The 21,396-nt window shown below is 48.2% G+C and overlaps 1 protein-coding gene across 1 annotated transcript in view; it reads right to left on the bottom strand.

The window, feature by feature from the left end:
- The window catches only part of LOC102372648 (sodium- and chloride-dependent GABA transporter 3), a 309,306-nt gene that overhangs the window by 23,042 nt on the left and 264,868 nt on the right, over positions 1 to 21,396 (bottom strand). Inside the window, exons 8-10 of the mRNA XM_006027333.3 lie at positions 16,337 to 16,461; positions 2,768 to 2,880; positions 1,241 to 1,378 (exon numbers count right to left, since the gene is read on the bottom strand). Coding sequence (XP_006027395.3) covers positions 1,241 to 1,378; positions 2,768 to 2,880; positions 16,337 to 16,461 — 376 coding nt within the window. The remainder of the gene's footprint in view (positions 1 to 1,240; positions 1,379 to 2,767; positions 2,881 to 16,336; positions 16,462 to 21,396) is intronic.

Raw genomic sequence — 21,396 nt, 5'->3', positions numbered from 1 at the left:
GGACCTGCTGGCCAAATGAAAGAGGGCTCACCCTGGGAACCTGGGGAACTCTCTCTTTAACACATGCACACAAAAAGTCATTCCATCAAGTTGTGGCATCTAAGAGAAAAAGGGGGGTAACTGAGGACCAATAGTGGGGCAGGAGTTGAGTGGCCACCAGAGAGTGTCATGGTTATCCCTGGGGCCCAGTGCTGTCACAGGTGGATACATAAGGGGTTGGGTCATCACGCTAAATTAGAAGGCTTCAATGGCTGAATGTCCATTTGGAAGGAGATATTGTATAGAGTTCCCTGGGGGTCTGTCCTGCACCCAGTACAGTTTAAAATCTTCATTAGTGATTCAGAAGACAGGATTGAGTACACAGTTGGTAATTTTGTAGATGAAACTAAGCTGGGTAGAATTGCTGAAACTTTGGAATAAAGGATTAGATTCAAGATGACCTTGTAAAACTGGAAAAATGGTCAAAATTAATCAAATTAAATTCAATAAGGACAAAAGTGCACATATAATTACAGTCAGGAATGATTATTTAGGCTGCAGTACGAAGACAAGGAGCTGAGAGCTATAGTGGACATTAAGCTGCATACAAGCTAACGGCGTTCTCTTTTTTCAAAAAAGTTCAGTGGCATGGTAGGCAATATTAACAGGGGTGTTACTGGCAAATCAAGGAAGTGATGTTTCTGCTCTATTCAGTACTGGTAGGCCTTGTCTAAATTTCTGTGTCCATTTTTGGGCACTGGTCTTCAAGAAAGATATAGACCAGTTATAGAGTTGAGTGGAAAGAAACCAAAATGATTAGGAGTCCATGAAATGTGATTTATGAGAAATGGTTTGAAGTACTGGAGAAGGGGAGATTGAAAGGAGATTCTAAATCTGAAAGATGGTTATAGAAAGGATGGGAATAGACTATTCTCTGCCGACACAGTCAAAAAGACAAATGGTAACAATTTTATATTGTAACAAGGGAAATTTTAGATTGGGTATTAGCAAGAAATTTCTTGCTAGGACTGTTAGTTTAAGTATTGGAATAGATTACCTAGAGAAGTTGAAGAAGTTATATCCCTGGAAGTTTTTAACAGCATGTTAGACAGCCACTTGCATGAGATGGTTTACACAGAGATGATCCTGCCTTGAGCAGGGGGCTGGATTAGATGACCTCTTGATAGCCCTTCTAGATCTACTCTTCTATGATTCTATGACACTTGGCTGTAGCTCTGAAGTGAATCAAAGGGTATCTTACCTCTGTTAACATTATTAGGCCAATGAAGTATGACACAATTGAAAGGGCAAGAATCAACAGTTCTCTTCTGTATCCCCTTCGGAAAATCTTTGGGTACATATCCACCACAGCTGTCACAAGGCTTTCAACACACACAAACTGGAAGAAACAACAACATGTACAAATAAAATACACGTCTCTTCTATTCTGGGGATTCTGATTTGCTACAGAACTCACCAAGTGCCCTTCTGTGTTTCTATCAAAGAGAGACTGAACAATCCTTGAGGATGTTGTATAAAGAAAATCCTAAAAGTTTGAGAAGGAAAAGATCCCACAGCCAGAAGTTGAAACTCCTTAGATTTGCAGTCTGTATCCACATTCTAAAAGGTAAAAACCATTTTGGTACTAGCAGATGGCCAGCACCATATTTGAATATACATCAGCAGTTAGCATGCTTCTGCAGTGGTGGGATGACTGAAATCGGCTGTGGTCTCCAGCAAACTAGTACTTCTGACATACTATTTTCACTGCTGGTTTTTCCTGATGTCAGGCTGCAGTGGAGACAAAGCCTCCCTGATGTCCAGCTGTGGTGCAGCTAAAGCTCCCTGGCTCAAGTGGTGGACTCCAATGGCTCAGTGGCCTGGATCTGGCCCACAGGCCATATGTAGTTCATAGTCTACATAGAAGGGTTTACATTAACTTAAATAGTGTAGAGGCATTCCAAAGTGCTCACAGAAATTTCTCCCTAGCTGTACTGTCACGCAAAAGGACAATAACTTCCCTGTGCCTTCACACATGTATTAACTTACTCATATTCAAAAGCCTGTTGAGGATAGTTAGTGCTTGTTTGACTCATGTTACAGTTGAGAAACATTAAGTAGAGAAGTTAAGTATCCTAACCAATGCTACATAGTGGGCATGTCTACACATGCATTGACTCTGGCCTAGATTTACTCTGGTGTAAACTAATCCGGAATAAGCATTTTTGGGCAGGCATCTATAGAGGGATTACAGAGCAGATTTGCACCATTTTCTGCAGCCCTGCAATGGGCCCTGCTGCAACAGGGGGGAGCTCCAGGCTCCCCCAAGGTGGTAGCCTAGGGGCTGGCAGGGAGCATGTGGCCAGGAGACAGCTGCCTGCTGCTGGGGTGGGGACAATGTCCCCCTGTCCCAGCAGCAGCAAGCACCTGGCCCTGGCTCCCCAATCAGGGGCAGGAGACTTAGAAAGAGCTGCAGGGGAGAGGCTGGTCCCAGCCCCCTTGCCCGATCCACCGGCGGGGCAGCCAGCAGCTAGCTCACTTCTAGCTGCCCCACTAGTAGATTGGGGCAGCCCTGCACACCAGGTAAAGGCTGTGACACTTGTTCCCAGCCCAGCTCCGTGAGTGTGGGACTGGGGGAGGGAGGAACGGGCTGGGGGCTTGTTCCCTGCCCAGCTCCATGATCTTCCTCAGTTGTAAACTTGCATACCTCCTCTCACTTCACTGAAACTATGCTAATGTATACATGCTGAGGATCTGATATAATATTTGCATGATGTTTAATTCATACCTGACTATCCAATCCAAGGAATATAAGCATCATGAAAAACAAAGCTGCCCACAGTGGAGAAAGAGGCATCATGGTGACAGCTTTTGGATAGGCAATGAATGCAAGTCCTGGTCCTGAAAAAGAAGTGGACAAATGAATAGTTCATACTTTAACAGTTCTCTTGTGATAAAGCAGATCAGAAGAGCTATATAAGAGTCAACATATTGGACCTCAATGAAAAATGCACCATTATAATTCCTTAAACAACTGACTAGATGGTAGCCCTTGGCATGAAATATTTCCCCTGGTATATCTGTTCAACTCTGCCACACGGTTCATTGCAAAGGCAGAAACAAGGATCTACCTGTTCCATCCACAGGATGGAGGGTTGTTGCTTCACTGGAGGCAGCTGTATGTATTAGCCTCTGGTTCTCTTCTGCAACTATCTATTAAGGGCCACTAGCTGGCACCATTCATTGGCAGTATTAACTTCCTCTAAAACCTCATCTTAAAAGAACAATTTATCTGAAATCCAGTACAGTGCTGTGACAATGGTTATGACCCTCATAAAAAGACCTATGTGCCTGGAGCCATATGTAGTATACAGTGTGCGCGTCTACATGAGATATTTACTATGGAGCTGATTAATTAGCTCTACAGTAAAAATCTCAATGTCTACACATGCGTCCCTATTAGGGTCCACAAAACTAATAAACTCCACAGCAGGATAGTCATTGTAAATACACAATTCCTGCTGTGCTGTGGAGTTTTTTTTTTGTTCACAGCAGTGCACTTGTAGACACTGATGGGGATGGCTTGGGCACAAGGATGTTTCAGTGTGGGGGCTGCCTGCTGGCTAGCTCCACACTGAAGCACCCTTGTGCCCCAGCCAGCCTGTATATTTTGGGGGGGCGGAAATAGACTAGCCCCGGGCTGGCAGCTGGGACTGCTCCAATCCGTCTCAATGTGCTGTGGTCCAGGCGCACTTGTAAACAGCATGTCTGGGAGCTTCTCGGGAACAATAAACTCCAGAGCAATAAGCTGCACATGAATGGCTACACATTAGTAGCTTGTGTAGCTATGCCCAATGAGAACAGTTTTCACTGGTTCTGCAAAACCTATACTGTGTATTTTTAATGCTATTTCTGGCACACTATTAATACTGTCTACATATACACAGAAATCGTATTTCTTTTTCTTCTGTAGGATTATCTTGTAACAGCAAGTTATCCCTTCTCTAGACACCTCCAGCCTAATAAAACATTTATGTCTTCCCACTCCTATTCTGTCTCTCTATTCACCAACATTTATTTGCTGAGTTTTTTCTCTCCTATCTTCCTCCTTCAGATGCTGCAGTCACTGTAATGTGAGGGAGGGACACACATACTGCCATAGTGTGGTTAATAATCAGTCCCCCCTGCAGGGGCTCTCCAGTCTTTATTACTGTCCCTCTAGTACAAACTTATACTGTAGTGGGTATGAAGGACCAGAACTCTTTCATCCCTCCACATCTCCCTTTCTTAAAAAAAAACCAAGACTAGGTCACAACTTCCAAATGATTAACACTGAACTATAATACTTGTATTTTATTTAGGTTGCAGTAAGAATTGCTATGAGTTAGAAAGTTTTCTGAGTAGTCTCACAGTAATGTTTATTATAATCTAAATAGAATGCATCTTAAGTGCCAAAGCCCTCAAAAACTCCAGTGTTGTGGTGTGCTGTAGGGAGTAGGAACAACACATGGTTGTTTATTGCCCCTAGCTCTGGCACTGTACCAGGGCCAGTTCAAGGCTTCAGTGTGGCATGGGGGGCTGGGACAACAAACTCCTCTCCCTACACTGGAGTCTCCTGATTATATGTTAGAAGTCAGAAGTTATCACAACATTAATTAGGTAATAAGATCTGGAGATACTCTTCATCAGAAAACTCCAAATTTTGCTAAGATGGTACTTCGCATGTATTTTATTGTTTGAATATTCAGATGTTAGCATGTTGAATGTCGTTAACATGTCATAAATGTAATGTGCAACAAGGCTCTAGGGGTCAATTCCCTAAGGAGATCTGGCCAGTCTTCTTGACCATGTTCTAACTTCTGTAGAGTTTTCCTCCCTAATGGAGATTTCCGGTAGACTTCTTTAAGCAAAGGACTCCTTTTGTTTTCTGACCCTTTGAATGCCAGTGTCTGATCTGCTTTTTCTTGTGGTGGAAGAAGATATTGAAGATGATTTCTATTTCACCAATAAAAGCCTTTTGAGGTCTCCACTAAGCACATCTACATGTGCATTTGATGTGGCACAAGTTTACTTGTAAGTAAATGGTGCCAGGCAAACATTTACATATGCAGGGAAGTAGGGGCAGATTTGCTGCCACACTTCTCGCACTTCCCAGGGCTCTGCAATGGGCCCCTGCTGCCACCAGAGGGGAGCTCCAGGCTCTGGCTGCAGCTGCCAGCAGCTAGCAGCCCTCTTCAAAAGCCAGCCCTGCTGGCTGCTCTGTGGCAAGCTATTTCCACCTCCAGGACCACTGTGTGCTCAGCGTAGGGACAGCACATGGCAGCATTCTCCTCCCCACCTATGCCTCCCAGTACTATGGCTGCTCCCACCCTGCAGTGACAAACAGTGCCCTCAGCTCCTGCTGGCTGCCATGATGGCCCACTGTGCTGACCACTGCCTGGCCCACAGCTTTCTCCCTCCTGGCTCCCACACACACAGTGACCACCTGCCAGGCTTCTGCCACGCACCTGTTGCCTCCACCGCATATGCCTGGCTGGACCCCAGCAGGGACACCACCAACGGGCATCAGGATACAACTGCTGGAGCCACCAGAGCCATCCTGGGCCTCTATCCCCACCACCTCTGGGCCCACCAAGCCAGCCAGGATTGGTGGCTGTACATTGTCAGCATACCTGGAATGACGAGCAATGGTTGGAGACCTTCCACATGACTTGAGCCACCTTCCAGGACCTCCTGGAGAAGCTCTGGCCCCACCCTGAGCAACAGCACACTGACATGTGGCCTCCTCTCCCCATGAGCACTGAGGTGGCCCCTTGCCCTGCTTAAGCTACCCATGGCTGCCAGCCTGTGGTACGCTGGCCACCTGTTTGGTGTGGGCAAGGCAACCATTGGAGAGGCTGTCCTGGAGGTGTGCAGCACCCTCCAGAATGTGCTGGGGGACACCGTGCTATATGTGCCTGACCCCCTGGTGGTGGTGGTGGGGTTCCAGGCCCTGTGATTCCCCCAGTGCATCAGGGCCCTCAGCAGGACCCACATCCCCATCACCTGTCTGCCCAACGGGAACTGCCCCTACTACAGCCAGAGAGGCTTTCACTTCATTGTGCTCCAAGCTGTCATGGACCACCATAGGGACTTCATGCATGTGAGCACTGGCTGAGTGGGCAGTGCCCACAATGCCTGTGGCTTCCAGAACTCCAGCCTGCTGGGCCTGGTGGACAGTGGGTGTTTTGCACTGGGGTGCTGGACCTCCAGCTGAGTGCCGTGGTGATCCCACCCTTCCTCATCAGGGACCCTGCCTACCTGGTGGCCCTACACTGGTCACCTGAACTCCCACCAGGCCCACTTCAAGAGCTGCCTGGGCCAGACCCAAGCCCTGGTGGAGTGTGCCTTCAGCTGCTTCAAGGGATACTGGCGCATCCTCACCGCCTGCCCGGAGCTCACTAAAAACAACCTCCCCCAAGTCATCATTGCAGCCTGTGTGTTGCATAACATCTACAAGACCCAGGATAAGCTCCTCTATGAAGTCTGGATGGAGACAGTGCAGCTCATGGAGGACACCTGGAAGCAGCAGCATCACCCATGGCAGCAGCAGCTTCCCCCACCACCAAGGCCCCAGGAGAGCTGTGCACCTGCCAGAAGGGGCCAGGACACCAGGTGTGGGAGGTGCTGGCTGACCACCTCCTTCAGCAGTCCCTGCTCTAGCCCACCTGCCCACAGACCCCCCACTCACCCCCAGCACCACACTCAATGCAGACACATCTCAAAAGAAAAAGTTTTTATTTCCCTCACATCAAACAGTCCCCATTCCCCCACACTTCCTAACAAACAGAGCCTACACCACCCACCCTACACACTCACCAACAATAAAACACCTTTTTCCCCATGAAAACTTTGTACAAGGTCCTGTTTTATTCTGTCTTGGGGTGGGGGACCCTGGGACAGGGGTGACTAGGGAACAGAGCCAGGTGACCAGCAACCCAGCCTCTGGCCACTCCTCCACTGGTGGTCACGCCACAGCAAGTGCAGCAAGTGGTGGGGCTCATCTAGGGGTGACAGTGCCTGATACTCCCCCAGCACAGGTGGCTCCCCCTCTGGCACTCAGTGTCCGGGGCCAGCAGGGCCAGCATGTGGTCCTGGCCCTGCTGAAGTCAGCACCAGCTCCATTCCTGTGTGGAGCTGGGGTGAGCAGCAGGGCTAGGCCCAGGCGGGGAGGCTGGATGGCACTGGACCCAGGGCAGGGTGTGGGGGGGTACATGGATGCCAAGGGGCAGGCAGGGCTAGGGTTGGGGGCCGGGAAGTGGGTGGCATGAAGGCAACCGCTAGAGCCAGAATGGTGTCCAGCACCCAGTGGTCATGTTCCATGGCCTGCAGTGCCTGGGCCAGAATGGCATTCTGTTCCCACAGGGCAACCACCTGCTTATGCTCCAGGGCCAGGACCTGTGCCCAGAACTCCCAGTGCTCCTGGTCCCACACCTCCTTGCGTCAGTCCCCTGCCTCCTCATGGGCAATGTCCTCTGTCTACCACCTGTTCTGGTGGGCCACATCCTCCACCCACAACATGTGCTGTCTCTTGGCAAGTTCTCTGATGCCATGGCCAGGAAGTCCAGGACGGGGGTATTGTCCAGGGTCCTCAGCTGTGGGCAGCAGTGACTCTGAGGCCACATCCTGGATGCCAAGTGAAGCTTCTCCCCAAATGCAGCCACAGGCCCTGTAGAGCCATAAGACAAAAGATGTTTGCGACAGTTTGCAACATTTCAGGCATAAGGTGCTCTGCACCAGGGGCTGGGCGGTGCTCAGCCTCAGACTGGGGGTCGGGCATGCACAGGGGGCCAGGGACAATGCTAAGTCAGCCTGGCAGGCCTGGGCCCAGGTGGTCTCTGGCCAAGCCCCGCATCCCTATTCACTCCCCTGGGGCCAGCAGGCTGCTGGGTGCTGGCCGCAGGCAGCCTGCCCCCTCTCCCCCCACCATTCCCAGGGTGAGACAGACCAGGATCCTGGCAGCACCTGCTGCTGCAGTTCCAGACCTCACTCCCCCCTGCTCCTCCAGCAGGCCAACCACTCTGCTGCATTGCTGCACAGGCCATGGCACTCAAGCTTGGGGTGTGCAGGGCTCCCAGTTGATTGGGGCAAGGAGCAGTCTGCAGCCCTGCCCTCCCTGCAGGGATCTTCTCCAGGGAGGAGTCATGGGGTCAGTCCCCCCACCTCATGCCTCCACTGCCACCCAAGCATGCCCTGGTGTGCATGCCCTGGGTGGTGTGTGAGGAGCTGTTTGCCTATTCTGAGGGGTGCCCAACCCACTATGCCCTGCTGATTATGATGGACATGGTCCCCTTAGTGAACCTGAACACCTGGAATGGGACCCTGACCTATGTCAGTGCAGCAGGCAAGCCCAGGCTGCCCCACAACCTCTACTGCTGCCTGGAGGAATACCTGTGGCTGCACTACACGTCTTTGTCCCCTGCAGCCAAGGAGGACATTGCCACCAACATCAACTTGTTCCTCGGCATGTGAGAGGCCCATGCCCACCTAGCTGCAGGGTCACAGGCTCTTGATAAAGTTTGGCACTGTGTCCCATCTCCCTATGTGCTGTGGGGGAACCTGGGGCCAGGGGAGTGCGAGCGAGTGGAGTGGATGGGGGTCAGGAGCAGGGGCCAGGGCCAAGGGCAGGGAAAGGGAGGGGAGGGCAGGGCCCTCCCCCCAGAGCAGGGCTTACCATATGGCTGGGGCTGGTGTGGCTGGTGGCTTTGCGAGGTCATGGCTGTCAGCAATGGCGTGCGGTTCTGCGCTGTGTCCTCGGACGGTGAGGTGAAATGGGTGAAGGCCTGGCCGAGGGCCCCCACCAGGGAGGATCTGGTGCTGCTGACAGCTGGTGGTGTCATGGCTGGCCATGCCTTGTTGCTGGCCCTGGAGCTGCAGAGCTTGCTCAGCAGGCACTGGTTTGGGCTCCCCAAGCTTCTGGTGGAGGGTGCAGCCTGGGAGCTCAGCGGGACAGGCTACTGTACACCTGAGGGACCCTTCCCTGGTACTGTCACTGGAGATGCCAAGTCAGGCTGGGAGCTCAGCAGGCTGCCCGTGCTGCTATAGACCGCATGGCTGTGCCTTGGGTCTTCGGGCATGAGGATTTCCATCAGTTGCTGCATAAAGGGCATCAACTTGAGGACATTCCCCGACCAATGATGGTGGCCAGTACTGGAAATCCACTGTACCTGCAAGACCTTGACCTTTATGCAGCACTGTCATGCTGACTAGTAGTGTCCACGCTCCTGCAACCAGGCTGACAGCCCCTTATAGACATAGGCATTGGAGTGCCCACCCCACTTGAACTGGCATTGCACCTCCACCTCCACCTCACCCCACAGTGTCACGAGGTTACCAGTCTCCTCCTGTCACCAGCTGGGGCCCCAGGTGGTGGGCATGAGTGTGGGCACAGTTGAGGACAAGGACGATGTCACCGTGATTCCTGCACCAGCTCTCTGTGCCCCCTCATGGCTGTCCCTGTGCTGCTGGGCCTGGACAGCTGCTTGCAGTGCACAGCACAGGGACCCAGCATGGGACTGGCAGCCATGTGGCAGGGACAATGCCCCACAGCACCTGCAAGCTCAGGGTAGGTTGCTGGGGGTGGGCTGCAGGCAGGTGGAGGTGTCCACAATGGCCAGAAGGTGTCTGCAGCTGGGCCTGGGGGCTGGCAGTGCTGGCTGGAACCTGCAGCATCCTGGAGCAGCCTACAGGCCTGGATGGTATAGGTCTGGCAGCCACACAGCAGGTGGTGCCAAGCAGTGGCACCGAGGTGCAGGCAGGCTAGGGCAGGCAGCCTGTGGCCTGCCCAGGGGGACAGTGGGGCCTGGAGTATCCTCAGGTTCCCTGCTGGTGTGCCCCTGGGCTCTGAGTGCCTGCAGGCTTTTAAAGGTCTGAGGCAGCCCAGCCCTGGGACAGGAAGGCTCCAAGCCCGGAGGCCTGGGGCTAGCCTCAGGCCAACCCCTAGTGGCAGGGCTGACCAGCAAGCAAACTAACTCCCAGGTCATGTCTATACTGTAATTAATCACAAGTAAATTGCAGGTAGCAAATTTACTCATGATTAAGCATTTTTACTGTGCAATAAGCGTGCACACGTGTAGACACACATGCTTACTGCACAATAAACTACGCTACTGCACACTTAAGTGTCTCATGTAGACACGCCCACTAAGTAGGATATAGGCACATCTGTCATATTTTGAATACTTCCAAACATCTGGGAGCTTTTGAGGCATACAACCTGAAAGATGGCATAGAGTGCACACTCAGCAAGTTTGCAGATGACACCAAGCTGGGGGGAGTAGTAGATATTCTGGAGGGTAGGGCTAGGATTCAGAGTGACCAGACAAATTGGAGGATTGGGTCAAAAGGAATCTCACGAGGTTCAACAAGGGCAAGTGCCAAGTCCTGCACTTAGGACGGAACAGTCCCATGCACTGGTACAGGCTGGGGGCTGACTGGCTGGGCAGCAGCTCTGCAGAAAAGGACCTGGGGTTCAGTGTACAATAAGCCAGCAGTGTGCCCTCGTTGCCAAAAAGACTAATGGCATACTGGGCTGCATTGGTAGGTGTGATGCCAGTAGGTCAAGGGAAGTGGTTATTCCCCTCTACTGAGCAGTGGTAGAGTAGCTACCAAAGCTAGAGTAATTTTGGGCCCTCACTACAGAAAAGATGTGGACAAATTAGAGAGAGTCCAGTGGAGGACAACAAAAATGGTGAGGGGGCTGAGGCACATGACTTACAAGGAAAGACTGAGGGAACTGGGCTTATTTAGTTTAGAGAAGAGAAGACTGAAGTGGGATTTAATAGCAGCTTTCAACTACCTGAAGTGGAGTTCAAAAGAGGATGGAGTTAAACTGTTTTCAGTGGTGGCAGATGACAGAACAAGGACCAACGGTTTCAAGTTGCAGCAAGGGAAGTTTAGGTTAAATATTAGAAAGAATTTTCTCACTAGAAGGGTAGTAAAACACTGGAACAGGCTACCCAGAGAGATGATAGAAGCTCCATCCTTGGCTGTTTTCAAAACCTGGGCAGAAAAAAGCTTTGGCTGGGATGATCTGATTGGGAATGATCCTAGTTTGAGCAGGGTGCTGGACTAGATGACCTCCTGAGGTCACTTCCAACCCTAACTTATTATGATTCTACTAGCCAATTGCCCGTCAAGGGGGAGAGGAGGAGTGGGCAGTGATAGAACAGCACCACCCAATGTCCTGTGCTGCTGCTGCTCTGCCTCTGGCCCCATTCCCTCTTCCCCCCATCATTCTAGACGAGGAATTGGCTAGTCTTTAATATATGCTGAGCATGTTCAATGGTATGGAATTTTGCGGCATCTGGTTCGGGCCCATTTTCCTCTGCCTCCATCCCCCTCTGCCTCCAAGGAGCAGGGCCAGGGAGGCAAGTGAGGACAGTGGTGCTGTCCTCATCATCCCATTTCAGCCCTGCTGGGGCACAGCGGGGATGGCACTGCCATGACAGTGGGGACTGAGGGGCCAGAGCCGGGGGGCGAGGCCAGTGGCACTGGGCTCACCCCGCCCATTGTGGCCGTGGTCCTTGGTGGCAGAGGGGGACAGTGGGGACAGTGCCGCCATGACAGCGGGGACTGAGGGGCTGGGTGGGGAATGAGGCCAGCAGTCATGGTGGCACTGTCCCTGCCGTCCCCCTCTGTCTCTGCATCTGGCCCTGCCCTCACTTCTCGCTTGGCCCCATTCCCCCCATTCCCCCTCCCCTACCACTGGGTCCAGGCCCATTTCCCCCTGCTCTGGCCCTTCAGTCCCTGCTGTCATGGTGGCGCTTTTCTCTGTGCAGAGCACCCTGATTGGTTGTTTCAGTAAACATTGTGGTTGGCTGCCAAGATAACCAATCAGAGTGTGAAAAATGGAGGGACAGACAGACAGACTAAGGTTTTTATAATATTAAAATGATTGTCCCTCAGCAGAAGCTCTGGTAGTGGTTTTGCCCTACACTCAGTATGGACATTTTTTTTGCTACTTAAGTTTTAGTTCAGCATCTTGATTCTTAAATTCCTTCAGGTTGGGCCATGTAGATTTAAACTATATTGGTAACAGGGCCCAAAGTTACTTTCCCATGGGCATGAGAGAGTCCTTGCATTGCTGGCAATCCCAGTAGGAGAACTATCAACTCTTGTATCACTTAGATTGGAGAAAAGAGGGAAAATTCTGTCACAACCTGGTTTCTTGAAAATGACCACAAATTTCTAATGTAGAATTTTATCTGACATTTGCAGTTTTAGATATACTGTTAGCTCCTAAATTATATTACTGTTCCTTGCATCTTAATTTTGTTAAGATTTTTACTCATGTGAGTTCTGATTTAATGGCAGTTGTGTTGATAAACTTGTGTCTCTGATATCCACAACAATCCTGTCTCTTATGAGTTTCTCCCCCACCCCAACCTCATAATTGCAATGTTCAGCTAGAGTGTGACCTGCAGTTTCCCCTGGTTCCTGGCATATTAAATCTGGCCCTTTCACATATAACATTCTGTTTACCTATCAAATGAGTATTAAAAAAACTTTTTCACTTTTTTAGTCTGTATTTTGCTCTTCAGTGAGGGGAAAGACACACAGAATATCATCCACTGCCTTTCCCATGGAAGAGATGAGGGCATTTTTCTGGTATTCTTGTGTTCTTTTTGAGAAGCCAAAAGCCATCTGGGACTTCTTAAACCTTCTGAAGCAGTGAGGCCCCTGCCTCACTTTCTAGTCAGATTTTCCTAGCAGAGCCACCTGTATTATAGCCTTTACAGCAGTAATGTAATTTTAGGCTGTGTCCCCCTTGATACAATGCACATGGTCTCTCCTTTGACTTTATCTTGGGCAGGATGGGGACTCTCGTTCTTTTTTTTCCTGTCTTAGGAAGAGGGATCAGGCTGCATTCTCACACCTTGTAGTGTGAAAGAGACACAGGCACAAAGTGTCTTGAGGGGGCTGCAGTCTGTCCCCATGCAGGGGCTCTCTGATCTTTGTCACTGTCCCCCTAGTACAGCCTATTAGTCTTCTCTAATGGGTGTGGAAGATCTGAACTGACAAGGCTGACACAGAAGCTATTAGGATCATGGAAGAAACCTCATGAGGTCATCTAATCCAGGCAGGATCACCTATGTCTAAACCGTCCAGGTAAAGTGTCTTACTGTAGTCCTGCCATGATTGCATGGCAGGTAATGGGGATGTGTCAGTCCTTTGAGCATATTAGAGCTTTCACATTTAACAGGGTCCTATAATTTCCAGTGGTACTTTCATTCCATTAGCCTATCACCAGGCATCAACTGAGGCTCTGGTGTGTTTTCCTTTTGATGACTGTAGAGTTGTTTTTTTTTTATTGGAGGAAGCAAACAGTTGACAATATGGTCAATTTAATTTAAAAGGCATCTGAATAATTCCTACCTGTAAGACTGTGGAGTTTATTCTTTTATTGAAGGAAGTAAACAGCTGACAATTTGGTCCATTTAATTTAAAAAGCATCGGAATAATTCCTATGTGTAAGGTTTGTGGAGAACAATCTCATCTGTACAGCTCCACCAAACAAAATCCTTGGCTGTTCAGTAGACAGTTTTGTGGCAAAACACATCCTTTTCTGGGTCTGGCTCCTTAATTTTATGGATTATGCTGCTTTGCACACGACAGCATTGGTATTATTCATATGTAAATGCGGGACCATAAATGTATTGTATTGTAAAGGTGCTGAAGGGTTTGCTCAGTTTATTAAAGTTACATACATTGTAAAGTTTATTAAAGAGGCCATCCTTAATGGACTGGCCGACGTCAACATCTTAAGGGATAGCCAGCACGGGTTTGTTGCGGGTAGGTCTTGCTTGACCAATCTCATTTCCTTCTACGACCAGGTGACCTATCACCTGGACAAGGGAGAAGAGATTGATGTCATATATCTTGACTTCAAAAAAGCCTTCGATCTGGTGTCCCATGATCGCCTCTTGGAGAAACTGGCCAATTGTCGCCTTGGGTCCTCCACGATCCACTGGCTGGAAAATTGACTCCGGGGTCGGACCCAGAGGGTAGTAATTGATGGAAGTCACTCATCGTGGTGTCCTGTGACCAGTGGGGTCCCCCAAGGCTGTGTCCTTGGACCCATACTGTTCAACATCTTCATTAATGATGTGGACACTGGAGTCAGAAGCGGACTGGCGAAGTTCACCGATGACACCAAACTTTGGGGCAAAGCATCCACACCAGAAGACAGGCGGGTGATCCAGGCTGACCTGGACCTGGCATGTTTCCTGAAGCTGGAGCACTCTGGAGATCATGTCAGTTGTGCCTCTTGATTCCTGAAACTCACACTGAGATTCTAGGAGGAGCTCTTCAGCAAGCAGAGTCAAGCAAATCCTGGGACATCATTCTCCCCCTGTACTTGGCCTTAGTGAGGCCGCAGCTGGAGTACTGTGTCCAGTTTTGGGCTCCACAATTAGAAAAGGATGTGGAGAAGCTTGAGAGAGTCCAGAGAAGAGCCACGCACATGATCAGAGGTCAGGGAAGCAGACCCTACGATGACAGGCTGAGAGCCCTGGGGCTCTTTAGCCTGAAAAAGCGCAGGCTCAGGGGTGATCTGATGGCCACCTACAAGTTTATCAGGGGTGACCTCCAGTATCTGGGGGAACGTTTGTTCACCAGAGCGCCCCAAGGGATGACGAGGTTGAATGGTCACAAACTACTTCAAGATCGTTTCAGGCTGGACATAAGAAAGAATTTCTTTACTGTCCGAGCCCCCAAGGTCTGGAATAGCCTGCCACCGGAGGTGGTTCAAGCACCTTCATTGAACACCTTCAAGATGAAACTGGATGCTTATCTTGTTGGGATCCTATGACCCCAGCTGACTTCCTGCCCTTTGGGCAGGGGGCTGGACTCGATGATCTTCTGAGGTCCCTTCCAGCCCTAATGTCTATGAAATCTATGAAATCTCAGGGTTTGCAAGGCCAGTCAGGGTGTTTGTACTGTTGGGACATGGACTTGCAGCAGGCTGTGCACACAGATATAGCAGCAAGATAACCAGGTTGGAGCTGAAGGCTGCAGAATGCATGCACGCAGTAGGACAGCTGCAACTCCAGGGTGGGAAGCCCAGGAAAAAGGGAAAAAGAAGCTGGAGAGAAGGGAGTTGGGAACTGCTGCCAGAAGGATTGCTTCTAAGAGAGCTGCCAAGGGTCTGCTGGTAGGAGAATTGCTTGTAGGAGAGCTGCCAGAAGGGGTTTCTGGTGATTGAACTGTTTCTATGAGAGCTGCTGCAGAGGGCGAAGGAGCTGTAAGCTACTGTGTGGCCAGGATCACCTGGTATCCTTTGCTAACGGAGCAGGGTTTGTGCAAACTGCACCCCCACTTTAGTTCCCAGGGTGCAGAGACCCACTGGGAGGGAATCAGGGAAAGGGGGAGATAGGGAAGGTTCTCTAGGAGAGCTAAAGAAAGTAAAGGGAAATCACAGCCTTGTGGGACCTCCAGCAGAGAGCTCAATAAAGCAGAGCCAAAAAGGGGCACTCCAGGTGCCAAACACAGGGGAGCTGCTTTAGGGAAGCATTTGGGGATGGTGTGATTGTTTGCAAACACCAAGGAAATACTGCTGGGGAAAGAACCCCTGGTCTCCCGAGCAGCTGCTCCCAAGGTCCTGACAGAGGACCCCCTCTGCTGACCAGATGATGGCATTGCAACACCTTTTCTGAGGAAGACCCAGCACAGCTCCACCTGGTGTTCAACCATAGCCATTACACAAGGGATTATTTTGCAGTTGTCAGTGATTCTGTGGAGTTCTAGCTGATTAGGTGTATATACCTGTTACAAGTTGCCTGACTGTTAAAGTCGTTAACATAATTATTTTCCTATATAATGAGTACTTTATTTTATTTGTGAGTGTAGATTATTATTGAGCTTACTGAAAATATTTTGTTTGTTATTTATGTAATAGTGAACCTGTTAATTTTTCAGTTACTATTGTAAATAATAAATTATTGTGAATAGTCATTTAATGTGTGGTCTGGTGTGGGGAGAACCATGGGAGAGCACTCCACTGAGTGGTGGCTCCCAGACTGTAGACAGACTGGGAATTGACCAAGGCCTATTGGCACCCCAGGATCCCAAAAATGTGGATGTGGCTGCAAATAGTACCGCTGCCAGAGTTACAGTATCAAGAACAGAATGTGTATATCCCAGTCATTTTAATCAATGAGATGGTTCTTATTTAACACTATTTTTCTGAACCATATGTAAAGCAATCTAGATCAATGCCAACTTAATAAGTATTGAGAGTGAGCAACCAGACAAACTCTTTTGACATCAACAGTTGTACATGGTAATTAACTGTCCTAAATCCGCTTTTGGAATTTACCTGATTCTGCTACTTCTGCAATGGGTACCCCTTGTTCATAAGCCATAAAACCAAGGACAGAAAAGATGGCAAAACCAGCAACAAAACTTGTGCCACTGTTCAAACAGCAGAGCATAATGCAGTCCCTGAAAAAATAAGCAGAAAAATATTATCTTCCATGTCTGGGTTTTTGGGAGACAATAGAACACACATAATGTAAAACTCCAGGAATGCATCATTGATCTCTGGTATTGTAAACACATGCACATGAATAATCTTATGCCCAAGAATGGTCAAAAGGCTAAATTTATTCACATAGATAAGTGTTTGCAGGATGATGTCTGTTGGGAAGGCCCTGAAACTGTGATTAGGACAAAACCCTCACCTTTTTGTTCTGTGATGGCTTTCTGGAATAAAGGCTAAGGCAAACCTAAACTTTTGGCCAAGAAAATTGCCTCTTTATTGGAAAGCCGAGACCCAGAGCTAGGTAGCTATGCCAATCTACACCAACTAAAGACTTGGCCTTAGAATGGTGATTCTCAACCAGGGTGCTGGGACACCCTGGGGTGCCATGAAATCCTTTGAAGGGCACAGTGGAAGCATGAGAAGATAAGCAAGGTGTGGGGAGATAAACAATAAAGGCAGGCTCAGGCTTCATGTGTGATGAGATAAACATATAAGGACAAGCTTAGGCTCTCCCTGCCTGGTTGCTCCCTCACCCCCACTACCTGCCCCCTCTGCAAGGGGATAAGACTTGTAATTAATGAAGTAGTTTTTGAAAGGGGGTGCCACTGAATTCATAAAAGTTATGGACTGGTGCCAAGTCTGACAAGGGGTGCCTTGACTCTGAAAATGTTGAGAACCACTGCCTTAGAGGCTCATTTAGTTCTAACTTCCTCATCACAAAATCTTGGCAGTCTCAAAATTCCACAGATGGATTGAGCATGGAGAATAATCTGTTCTTTCACAGCCTGCATGGGATCTTTCCCCATCAGGGTTAAGTCAAATGATTAAGGTGACATGGGGAAATATTTCCCTAGTATTTGAAATGTCACAATTGTAAATCACTTTAAAAAGACAGTTCTTAGGGGATATGTGTTATCTTTGTCCAGAGCTCAGAAAAGAACCATTGCTCACCCTTATGGGCAGGGCCTGGTGTAAATTGCAGGTTCAGCTCACTAATATCATGGCCCGATCATGGCTGGGGGTGCCATTTTCACAGTCCTTGTGTCACGAGCGGAGGAAAGAGGAGGGAAGGGAGAGGCTCTATAGAACCCAAGCAGTCATGGCCCCACTGGCTACCGCATGGGAATTTAAGCACAGAGATCAAGCGCAAAGCCCTCCCTTAGCTCTCCCTTAGCTCTGGTGCAGTGTGTATGTATGTGTGTGAGCAGGGGGAGTTGGGAGTGGGGACTGAGGGAGGAAACGACAAAGCCTAGTCAGGCTCCAGCCTGCTCCGGAGGAAGCAGCTGCAGAAGGAGCTGGTTGATGGCTTCTGCAGCAGAGTGAGGAGCCCCTTGCCCTGCCCACTGCAGACACATGAAGAGAGCTGGCTTCAGCCAGGTTTGAGCTGGAGAGCAGCCCTGCAAGTTAGCAGCTGTCCACCCAGGGACTCTGCTGCCTGATGCCCCTCTGCAATGCAGGGCCATAGCACCACAGCCCCTTAGTGCCCTGCTCCCTCCACAGCACACTGCAGCCACTGTCTAGCCCAAAGGCTATGCAACAAGGTGCTGACCAAGGGCACACCTCTCCCCACCTCAATGTGGCACTGGCTTCTCTCCCTCCTGCTGATCAGAGCATGCCCAAATCACATTTCTTGTGAAAATCACTTAATTTTTTGATTTTCACAAAAACTGCAAAATTTCAATTTAAACAAGGCTCTGCTAATGAGTGCTAGGGATGATATGACTTAACATGACTGTCAGTCTCTTAAGATCACTTACTGCAAGAGATGGCTATGTATTTGAGAAAATAATAAGCAAAACTAATCTATATGTAGCTGAAAGTAAATTACAATCAATGAAGACTGATACGGAAGGCACATCAGCAGCTTTGTCATGCTTCTGTCTGAGCCTGATTTACTGCAGCCTTGTGGCTGAAGCAGACCCTCTATAAGTCACACACAGACACAGATAACCTTATGTGTTAAAGGTCTGGACACTGCATATTCAGTGAATGGGTTGGCCTTGTTAGATAGGCTTGGAAGGATTCAATCAGGAAAGCCTCCTGAAAACAGAATGTGAGACTGATTGAGCACAAATTGGGTCTGCACAGCAGAGGCAATACTGAAACTAACAAGAGAGGACTGATATATGGCTAGGAAGAATTAGGTAGGCTTGGAGTAGTGATAAGCCCTGTCTCCTGAGTTTCTTATTTCTGGATATGATAACTGATTTAAAACAAGCAAGTTAACTATGGTACAACAAGATTCAGAAAGTAAAGATAATGTAGGTACTGGATATCACCAATTTAGGAGAACAGGCTTGGCATCTGATTAGTAGGGGTGTGCAAAACAAGCCGTATTCAATTCAGATTCAGCCCAAATCGGGGACAGTGATTTGATTTGTTGATTTGGATCACTGTCCCAATTCGATGCGGCCGAATCCAAATCTGAAGATTCAGTGCTGATTTGGAGAATCAGCGATTCGGCCATAGACACAGCTTTAAATGTTTTTTCTACATGTCTTGAGGTACCAGGTATAGCTCATGAATGTTATGATGGTGGGGGGGATGGAGAGTCCCACAGGAGTGCAGGGGCCCCCTGTGTCCTCAGCAGCAAAGCCTGGAAGTGGACCAGAAGTACTTCTGATCCACTTCCGGGTCTGCTGCCCAGTGCGCTGGGGACCCCTCTACACTCCTATAGGATGCTCCATCCGCCCCAGCATCTCAGCATTCATGAGCTGCCTGGTACCTGGAGATATGTAGAAAAAACATTTAAATCTGTGTTTATGTCTGAATCATCAAATCTTTCTGAGTCTCTCTGAATCGATTTGGAGGGTTCCGATTTGATTCGGACAGATTAAAGGGTCTCCTGATTCAATTCAGAGCTGAAAATTCAGCCACTGAATTGGGCCGAATCTCTGCTGAACTGAATCAGTGACCAAAGCTTCACATAGCCCTACTGATTAGTATTCTGATGTGGTTAGTAAGCACATCAACAAGGAACAGACCTAAGCAAGCTAAATGTTTTAGCAAATGACTGGACAAACTCTGCATTTCTGTATATATAAAAGAGACAAGAACATGAAAATCCAAAGTCTTCCACAATTGTACATCTTTCCCCTCTCTGTCATCCAGTCTGTTCAGTTTACCCAGGATTGGGTATGTTTAGTTGAGGCACCTGCCTGGTTTTCTGTTTGGTCAAACTGGCAGTTCAGATGGAACTATCTGGGGTGGTATGGAGGTCCCAGCAGTGCCTGGAGCAGGGTGGAGACTGGGCCTAGAGTACGGTGGTGATTAAGCCCAGAGTGGGAGGATGCTGTGCACAGAGCAAGGCAGAAATCGAATCCAGAGCTGGACAGAGAGGTATATCTGAACAAAGCAGAAATGGATAAGGCAGAGAGCAAAGGAGGTGGAGGCTAAGAAGGCCTTATCCCTAAGCAAGAATAGAATAAGTGAGCACTAACAACTGTGAGGACAATGGTGAATAAATATCATGGCATAGAGTAAGTCCTCCTGGACACTCTGAGTGTCCAGGAAATGTGGTGTCCATTGAAACTCTGGGTGAGAAACTTCTGGGTGGCAGAAAAGGAGCAAGCCAGCCACAAGACCCTTGCAAGGGAAGGAGCAAAACCTCTTTACTGTAAATAGTTGTATATAAATATCTGTATGTAATAAAAACATGTTTATACTTTAGAAGCCTCAAGATATTACAGGTATTGGAAATCCCAGTTTGTAGGTGGGAAAACAGGCACAAAGAAGTCAAGTCACTTGACACTGCTTTTCATGTTTATCTTTTGTAACATGGCCTGGACCTTGGGACAAGCAGATATTCCTTTAAAAATGTTGCTGAAGACCAGTAGCATTCTAATTTGTTATTTATTTTTATATGGTATCACCTTCTGTATTTATGGAAAGTCATCTACTTATACATTATGAATCCCATCATTATCTACTCAGGTACTCACTTTATAAGTTCATCAATAATCACTTGAACTGTTTGTTACATTTAAAAAAACCAAAGTGGTAATCCATAGAAATTATATATATCTCCCCAGGCTTGGATCACTGTGCCCTGTGTGTATTCGGGTTGTTCAAGGGAAAGGAAAATGGCATGAACAATTCTTTTCAGTTTACTCAGATCTGAGATGATGGAAACCCAGCCAGTCTTCCTTAACTGAGAAATAGGGTCAATCAATGCATAGTCTTTAAAAGGTATGAGCCAGAGCTTGGTAATTACTACTTTATCCTTTGTACTTAGGCCAAAAAGACAAGTTTATGACCTTGTATGTTATGAGAAAGACCACAAAGGACACTTTTGAGGAAGTCTGTGAATTTGCAAATGTCCAAATAGGAGTAAATGACCAATATAAAAGAAAAGGAATGGAGGCTGCAGTATGATAAAAACAATGTTTCTCGAGGCTCTAAACAAGTTGTATAGAAATATGAGTAATATTAAAACTTGGGTTGAACTTGTTATATGGCAATTCAGCAACCACTGTAACACACAAGCCCTGCTGGGCATGTATAGCTTTGTCTTGCTAATTCATTATTTTCTTTTATAGGCATGGTTTCATAAATTAATAGAGCTAGATCAGTTTTTGTCTTCCAGGTCTTTTCTTAGACCAACAAACAGTTAACACAAGGCATATAAGAACTGAAGGTGAGCCAAAATACAATTAGCACTAGAAGAACTCCTACAGAATATCCATTTATTAGAAAGACATACTTTGTATCCCTTACAATGTATTCCATTTTAGTGAATAGATAATACTTTTGCATTGATAGTATTTGCCTCGTATATGTAATGAAAAGCTAACAGAATTGGCAGTTGCAGTCCCTTGATACAAGGATAATAGGCTTCTAGTAAATAGGTAAGTCATGGTGGATCTATTGATGAATGTCAGTGTACAAAAAACACA

This window comes from Alligator sinensis, unplaced genomic scaffold, assembly GCF_000455745.1.
Source record: "Alligator sinensis unplaced genomic scaffold, ASM45574v1 scaffold285_1, whole genome shotgun sequence".
NCBI classification, from domain to species: Eukaryota; Metazoa; Chordata; order Crocodylia; family Alligatoridae; genus Alligator; species Alligator sinensis.
This window is presented reverse-complemented; position numbering and strand designations above follow the sequence as displayed.